The following is an 8455-nucleotide window of genomic DNA, read 5'->3' on the forward strand; positions in this document are numbered from 1 at the left end:
CCCCGCCCCCGCCCGCGCGGGGTGGTGCCGCCGCAGGAGCTCAGGCCCGCCGAGCACCTCTGACGGCTCCGGGTCCCGCACGGGGCGCATGCGCCGCGGGTTTCCGTGCCGCTTTGAGGGCGGTGGCGGGAGCAGGGCCCGCGTGCGCCGGGACGGACGCGGTTTCTCTTTCGGACGTCTGGACTGCGGGCGCGGAGGCCGGCTTTGCCCTGCTGTCCTGCCCGCCCTGCGGGCAGCGTGCGCCCCGCTCTGCCCAGACCCTGCGCGGTGCTGTAAACGCAGCAGGACTCCGACCTCTCCCCGTGACTCGCGGGACGCTCCGCAGCGTGAGCCGGTAGCTCTCAGAGCGGCGTCCCCTTAGGGTTGGCCTCCCGGAGCGGCGCTGCGCCAGGGCCGAGGAGCGGGGCGGGTCTGGGGACGCGGCCGGGGACGCCGCCCCGCACTGCTGCCCGGAGCGGTCCGAGGCGCCTGTGACACCGCCGCGGCGGCTGTCGCCTCTTCCTCTGCCTCCTCGTCTTGGCGCTGCCCGCTCCTCGGCTCCAAACGGCCTCTCCCCCTTTTCCGTCAGTGTCTCATTTGTGCCTTGGCTCGGGGACCCAGTGCCCTATTTGTGAAGCGGGGAGACTTGGCGGTGACCTTCCGTCTGTTCCCAGAGATGCCAGCCCACGGCACACCGGGCAGACACGCGTTTCCACCCTGCAGCATGCCCATGCCTCTGCCCGCTCCCGGGCGGTGCAGCTCCCGAGTCACGGGGCAGAAGTTCGCGCCGCGCAGAGCACAGGTCTCCTTCCCCGCTGCTGCTGCTGCTGCTGTGGGCCGACAAGGCCCGGGGCAGAGCTCCTTCGTGCCAGCATGTCCTTGCTGTGGACCAAGCTAATCTCACTGACAAAACACATGCCCGGGACTTACAGTCTGTGGTCACCGTAAAGGCTGGGAATAACCAAGAGGACAAGCTGGACACGGTGGTGCACCCCCGTAATCCCAGCACTCTGGGAGGCTGAGGCAGGAGGACTGAAGATTTGAGCCCACCCTGGGCAGCCCAGTGAGACCCTGTATCAAAAAAATAATATATTAAAAGCAGCGGGGTCTGCAGCTCAGTGCAAGGCTCTGGGTTCGAATTCTGAGGGTGGGATGGGACAAGGAGCTCCTTGGACGGATGAACAGCACCACACAGCAGGAGGACAAGCCTGAGCAGGCAGCAGCTCGGGGCTCAGGCAGCCCCGGGTCACAGCAGCGGCAGAACAGCAAAGCCAGAGTCGGGAGCCCCTGGGGCGAGGGTGGAGGCTGGCTGTGACTTCGCGGCTGGTCCCGGTCGACGCCCTTCGCTGGTTGTAGGGGACAGGACGGTGGGCAGAGCCTGCCAAAGCGAACGCATCGCCTCTCTGTGGCGTTTGCTTTTAGCCTATCAAATACTGGAAGTTCCTTTTATGGTAAAATATAAAGTTCACTATTCTAACCTTTTCTTTCTCAGTCCCTTGTCTGCAGGACAGAATGATTCCATTCCTCTTGAGGAGCTGGTGCACAGACAGAACACCTTCACTCCTTTTACCCCGCCCCCACCTCTAGACCCTCCTCGCATCTGAACAAGCGCTATCTCATTTCCTATCATCCGTCCTTTATCTTGCCTTTAAGTTATTTATACTTTGCGTTTCTTTTTCTTTTTTTTTTGAGACAAGGTCTTGCTATATAGCCCAGGCTGGCCTCGAACTCACAGCAATCCTCCTGTCTCAGCCTCCTGAGTGCTGAGGTTGCAGGTGCGCGCCACTACTCCTGGCTATACTTCCGGTTTTTTATGCAAGAGAAACCACGTAGCTGTATCCCCAACCCCTTTTTCCTTTATTCACAGACAAAGTCTACAGACAGTGAGACGCACAGTCTAAACGCATGGGGCTGAGTGAGTCCACACCCCAGCTCCGCGTCACTGGCCCAGCTGCTGCTCTCTTCCCTCCTTCCCGCTTCCGCAGCCAGAGCGCCTGCTCTGCGCTGACTCCCCGCCCCTGGGCTCAGCCTTGAGGTGGGAAGGTCTGGGCAGGGCCCACGTGCCCCAAACATCCTTAACGGGTGAATGATAATTTAGCACAGTGGGTCCTGAAACACCCAAGGGGAACCAGCCTGGGACGCTGCGATTTTGCTTCTGGGAGCTCAGATGCAAGGCTGTGGCGCTAGTGGGGTGAGCAGACACCTGCAGACCAGCTCATCACGGCGGGAAGGACGGGTAACCCAAGCACCCCGCCCATGAGCCTGTGAGAGGCCGTGACACCGCTGCGCAGGAGCCTTGCGGGGGGGAGGGGAAGCTGTCCTTTGGGCGGCTCTGGCGGACGTGGACAGTGTTAGGGAAAACACACCAGCAATAGCGCCTAGTGTGTTGCGGGGGACGGAGCCCGGGCCTTCCCACTGACGCTGCAACCCCCACCTTTTATCTTCTGTTTTGAGATAGGGTCTTGCTAACTTGCCTGGGCTGAGCTTGAACTTGCCCTCCTCCTGCCTCAGCCTCCCCACTGCTGGGACGAGAGGCGTGCATCACCATGCCTGGTTCCTACTCTGTTGAAACAAAATCCATTATACTGTGTAGCAAAAGGAAAAGGACAAAACTATGCGATTGCTTTCTGGGTCACTGCGTTCCAAATGCCTTCCTACTTCCTGGAGAAGTGCTCCTCAGTCAGGACCCGAGAAGGCCCTAAGTGGCCGTGAGGTGAGGTCCCTGCCCAGTGCTGGGGCTGCACCCAGTCAGGTGAGCAGCAGGGCCCCTCCCTCTCCACAGGGGACACCGGCGTCTGCTGAGGGTGGACTTTATCAGCTTCAGGATTCGGAAACTTGCCAGCATGGTGACTCACGCCTGTAATCCCAGCACTTGGGACGCTGAGGCAGGAGGATCATTTCGAGTTCCAGGGCTCGAAAGCTTGGGCTACAAAGTGAGCTCAAGGCCAGCCTGAATTCGGGAACTTATATAAAGAATTAATGTTTAGAAGGAGTAACAAAGTCACTTTATTGGAAGGAAGAGAGAAGAGAGAGGCAGGTGGCTAGCTGCCGGGAGTCAGAGTGGAGCCAGCGGAGGATCTGGTTCTTAGCCCCTCCCTTATATGGCGGGGCGGGGCGGGGGCCCCTGAGAGTTGCTGTTGGCTATTTTAGGCTCAGGGCCCCTGACTCAGCAGCAAACCCGCTGCACCGGCTCCCTGCCGGACCCTCGGGTGAGCGCTGCGGCCGAGCCTCACCTTCAGGGCCGGGTCAGCAAGTAGTGGAGAGACGCACTGCGTTCCCCTGCGGGCACAGGGTGGGGAGCACGTGTGTGTGCACGCATGTGTGTGCTCGCGCGTGTGAGGGGTGTGCCGGAGGCGCGTGAGTGTGCGTTTGACGTGTGGAGTGGGATCTTCCATGGCAGCCCTCGCCCCCCGTGGGGCGGCCCCTGCACGTGACCGGTGCTGCCGAGGGGAGAGGGGCGCCGCTGCTCCTCGGTTCCCCACTTCTCTCAGCTGCACTGCCTGCTGGGGTTCAGCTCTTTCCAGTCAGGACCTGCCAGAAACCCCACGAAGTCCTCACCCCTCCCCGTCCGTCCCCCAGCTTCCCCTGCAGACGCCCCGTCCTCCAGCCGCAGCTTCCCAGAGCCGCGTGGCTCAGCACGCGGTGCCCCGCGGAACAGGGATCCCGGGGGTCGCGCCTCGCGCCCTCCCAGGCCCGCAGGGCCCGCAGGACAGGCCCAGGGCTCCGACCTCACGGGGAGCAGCTGCCAGAGGAGCAGGCTCGGCCACCAGCTCTGCAGGTCCCAGTCTGGACGATCTTCAGGCGGCCCTGGTCTGCGGCCGGGCCCCTCAGCCGGGCCAGCGCGTCCAGCGCCCCGCGGGCCTTCTTCTCCCTGGAGGACACGAAGCAGGGCGGCCCTCACCCGCGTCCCGTCGCCTGGAGCAGCACACACAGCAGGAAGCACCTCAGGGGCACGGAGACCCCAGGGGCCTGCTTCTGCGCACTGTGTGTCTCTCTGCGCCTCTGCCCTCTGTGTGACCTGGTCCCGGCTGCGGAGGAAGCTGCAGAGCCCTGACTGCTCCCGGAGGGGCTGAGGCCTGGACGCGGGCTCCAGAGTCCCAGTCAGCCGCTGTCCACAGTGAGCACCCACGAGCAGGAGCCGCCCCGGCCCTGAGCCCGGAACTCCAGGAGGAGTGACCACCCCAGGTGTCACGGCAGCCCCGGCCCGGCCGACCACGCCCAGGAGGAGGGAAGGAGGAGACGGGGACGCCAGGTCCTCCCCTCACTGGACCAGCGCAGAGTGTCCACCCGCACAGCCACGGGGAAGGACTCACAGGACGAGCGCTCACGGGTGGCTGCCCACCAGGGTCAGCTGGCCCTGCTCGCCCACGTTGTTCCCGCTCACGTCCAGGTACTGCAGCTCCTGGTGGGCTCAGACACCACAGCCCGGCAGCCCTCGGAGTGAGGAGGCAGCGCTCCAGCCTGCGGAGAGGGCAGGGGTCAGTGCCATACCCGTCCCCGGCCTGCCCTCCCCGCCCCCAGGTGTGCGTGCGCCCCAGGCCCCACCTGCGCGCCTTCCGCCCATGGAGGGAGCCGCCCGGAGCCCCAGGCTCCTATCTGACCAGGAGGAACCTCAGGCAACAGCCCCCCAGGGAGGAGACAGGGACCCGCTCGCTCCAGGGTCTGCAGGCGCAGCGGGCATGCCGGGGCCTCACACAGGAGGCTGACCCCATCGTCGCCAGGCTGTTGAGACCAAGGTCCAGGCTCCGGAGGGCTCTGCTGCTCCTGAGGCAGCAGGCTGAGTTCAGAGCGCACTGTCTCAGCCTGCAGGGAAGCCTGGGTCAGGGGTTCCACCCACTGCTGCCCCATGTGCGTAAAATCACTCATCACAATGCAGTGGACAGCCGTGCGGCCCACCGTCTGCCGCGCCACGTGGCTCAGAGCCCAGGGCCTCGTCCTGCCGAGCTCGGCCGCTTGCTGCACTGCCCGCCCCAAAGCCTGCTCTGGTGGGGCTGCACCGTCAGCACGACCGCCTGTAGGCGTAGACGGCAGTCAGTCCCTCTCCTGCTCTTCCCACAGCTCCCGCTTGCTTCCTCTGTGGCTCCCTCCTCCTGCGATCAGGCTGTGAAGGGAATCACGCAACGCGTGGCTGCTGGTGTGCAGCATCTTCCGCTCAGGCCATTCTCCAGGCCCCTCCATGCCTCAGCCTGAGCCAGCACGCCGCTCTTCTTTACGGCTGCGTAGTATTCCACACAGCTCTAGGCACGCATCCTCTCTTCCTTCGTCCGTCCTCAGAAACGTGTCTTCACCTCCTTGCTCTTCTGAGGGGTGCTGTGAACCCGGGTGCAGGTTTTCGTGTGGACGCAGGGCCTTGTTTGCTTGTGTGTGCGCCTAGCAGGGTGCTGTGCCTGCAGTCACCTCTGGAGTGTTTTCTGAAGCGCTGGCACCCATCCCTGCTGCTCCCGAGGAAGCTCAAGGTGCCAGTGGTCCCTGAGGAATTCTGGGCCACTTGGAGCATTTCAGGAGCACTTGCGGAAATTCCCCATGTGACAGGCACCCCCAGGCGCAGCCTCTGCCCTTGGTGGGCACAACCTAATGTGAGCCAAACACGGAGGCGAAGAGGCCAGGTGTGTCTGTGGCAGCGGGGGCATCGAGGTCTGCCTGCCCCTTTCCACCGGGCACCTGCAGGCTCCCTGCCCAGCTCTGGGCACAGAAGGAAGAGGAACATCAGGGCGACCCAGGGTGGAGGGGACCCAGGAGGAGGTGCCGTTTCAGAGATGTGGGCATCGTTCGCAGGGCTGGCAGCACCTCCGCCTCCACGGGGTCTGGTTCCCCGCTTGTGCTGGATGACCGGGGTTATGAGACGCCCTCTCTGTTTCCCAGCAGGCGTGTGCCCAGACCTGGAGACTCCAGGAGGCTTTCCCCCTGGAAGACACATCATCATTGGTCTTTTTTTTTTTTTTTTTTTTTTTCTGGTACGGGGAATTGAACTCACAATGTTGCGCTTGCCAGGCAGGCGCTGTGCCGCTGAGCTAAATCCCCAGCCCCTCGTCATTGGTCTTAAACCTGCCATCCTCCTGCCTCAGCCTCCCAGAGTGCTGGGGTTACAGGTGTCACTACCGTGCCTGAGCCCCTAGTAATTTTGTGGTAGGCTTCCGCTTGGGACAGCCGCTTAGCCTTCCGAGGACCTCCCTGGGGAGGAAGGCAGCGAGACCGGACGCCGACTCAGAGCCGCCTGCAGCACGTGGTCTGTGATGCGCGGATGTCCACGCATCTGCACAGCCCCACTGACTCCGGGCGCCTCGGGCCGTGGCCTGAGAGCCTCGCCGCCGGCTGACCTGCCTCTGCAGTGGAAATGACAACGCCCTTCTCCCAGGCTGCTGTCCGCAGGCGCGAGCCCAGGCCCCCAGATGCCAGCAGCACATCACCTGTGGGCTGCAGACTCGCTCATGTGGCAGGTTTGCCAGCCGTGCTGCTGCACAGGGAAGGCGCGCGGGGACCCACACCAGCCTCCGCAGGGGGCTCGCCGAGCTCGCCAGCGTTTCCCAGATGTGCCTCACCCCTGCGTCCTCCAGGGCGTTGCCCGCCAGGCTCAGGTGGGTCAGCTGCACGCTGCTCCCCAGACACAAGGCGAGGTGGCGGTAGCCCTGCTGCGTGAGCCCGCAGCTCTCCAGCCTGGGGACGGAGACGCGGATGAGCTGAGAACGGCCCGTGTGAGTGGGCGGAACAAGCTGGGCGTGGCGATGTGCGCTGCAACCCACACTTCGGGAGGCTGAGGCAGGGAGTCGTAAGCTGCGGCCCAGCCCGGGAACTTAGTGTCGTGGGGAGAACCTGTCTCAAACATAAAAAGTGCTGAGGGTGTTACACAGGGTGCAGTTCCTAACACCGGAAATACCCCAACCGGCCCGAGGGACAAACCAGCCTCACTCGCGAGCTGCCCCCGAGAAACTGCAGCTCGAGAGGCGGCCAGGAGGAGGCAGAGCTGAGAAGCGTTGCGCACACGCGTGGCCTGCGGCTTGGAGAAGCGAAGGTGGACACCAGGACCGTGGACAGCCTTCAGCGGGCGTCAGGGAGGCGCCGATGAGAGCGACAGACCCCACCCCCACGCAGCCGGAAGAACGCGGACAGCAAAGAGAGGAGCTTTCAGGCGCGCCGCGGTGCGTGTGCATGGGTGCGTGTGCGCGGGTGTGCGCGTGTCACTGTGTGAGAACACACCGGCTGGCGGGGCCGCACAGAGCTCTGCCTGTTTACGCAGACGCTGTCACCCAGCGGCCAAGAGGAGCCAACCGCAGAAGCAACCGGACTAAAGGAGCGTGAAAGTGCTGAGCGGAGAGATCGCGCGGCCGGCGCCCTCGTGTGACACTGGCGGGCGGCGCGGGGCCGCGTGCCGCCTGCCTACGGGTGAGTGTGCGCAGAGAGGTCGGATAAGGGTACAGCCCTATGCTTGGGCAGGGGGTGCCGTGCTGGTGGGGCTCCGCCTCGTCCCCGGTCAGCTGGAGCCCGCTGACCGCACTCACGACCCCACACACCCGGCTGCCGCCCACCCGGCCCACTCCCTCGAGCCTCCTGAGCTGCCCCGCCTGAAGCCCGCCAAGGACCGCTCCAGCCGGCCTCCTCTCAGCACCAGGGTCTTCAGGTGTGCGCTGCCCTGAAGGCCACGGGCCACGAGGATCCAGTCTTGAGGGGGGACCTCGCGGGCCTCCAGCCTGGGGAGCGTACAGGACCCACACGTGTGCGCACACACGGACATGCACATCACGGACACGCACGCTGAGCCTGAGCGGGGGAAACGGCACCCCGGGGCCCACAGGGCCGTGAACGCTGCTCTGCACAGAGGCGGGACCTCGGGTGTCCGGACTCCCGGCCGCACCCCTCACAGCAGTTATCACAGGAGGCAGCCGTCCTGAGCGCCAGGTCGGACCCTGGAAGCAGTTCGGGACGAACAAGCCCGAACAAGCCCCTGGCGAGAGGCAGGAAGGGAGGCACAGCCACAGTGGGCCCGCAAGCCCGCAGCCGCCGCCGCCAAGCCTCGCAGGGGGCCGCCTGCACCGCAGAGCCGCACCCAGGCCGCCTCGCGCCCTGGCCGGGGGCGGCTTCTCCCCCACCGGCACTGCAGATCAGCTCCCCGCCCACTGGGTATAGGCCGCCAGCGAAGTCACAGGGCGAGGCGGCCAGGGCAGGCTGGTGGCCACCACCCTCTCACATGGAGTTTCCACTGTGTGGATCCAGAAGACATCAACAACCTCAGCCACAGACCGGCAGCACGCAAGAGTGAGTGTGCGTGTGTGTGTGTGTGCGTGCGTGTGTGTGTGTGTGTGTGTGTGTGTGAACCCGGGGCTTTGTGCACATGCAGCAAGTGCTCAGCTATTGAGCTACACCCCCAGGCCTTTTTATTTATTTTATTTCCAGACATGGCCTCCTTGAATTGCCCCGGGTAGCCTTGAACTTTGGATCCTCCTGCTTCAGCCTCCCAGACTGCTGGGATCACAGGCAAGTG

General features: G+C 64.3%; 1 protein-coding gene across 1 annotated transcript in view; it reads left to right on the forward strand.

Moving 5' to 3' along the window:
- Window positions 1-3236, forward strand: part of Znf787 (zinc finger protein 787) — a 26104-nt gene extending 22868 nt beyond the window's left edge. Inside the window, exons 4-8 of the mRNA XM_013509224.1 lie at window positions 362-563; window positions 654-923; window positions 1965-2014; window positions 2762-2838; window positions 3130-3236. Coding sequence (XP_013364678.1) covers window positions 362-563; window positions 654-923; window positions 1965-2014; window positions 2762-2838; window positions 3130-3236 — 706 coding nt within the window. The remainder of the gene's footprint in view (window positions 1-361; window positions 564-653; window positions 924-1964; window positions 2015-2761; window positions 2839-3129) is intronic.
- The last annotated feature ends 5219 nt before the right edge of the window (window positions 3237-8455 follow it).

This window comes from Chinchilla lanigera, unplaced genomic scaffold (assembly GCF_000276665.1).
Source record: "Chinchilla lanigera isolate Chin_1 unplaced genomic scaffold, ChiLan1.0 scaffold00166, whole genome shotgun sequence".
Classification (NCBI taxonomy): Eukaryota; Metazoa; Chordata; class Mammalia; order Rodentia; family Chinchillidae; genus Chinchilla; species Chinchilla lanigera.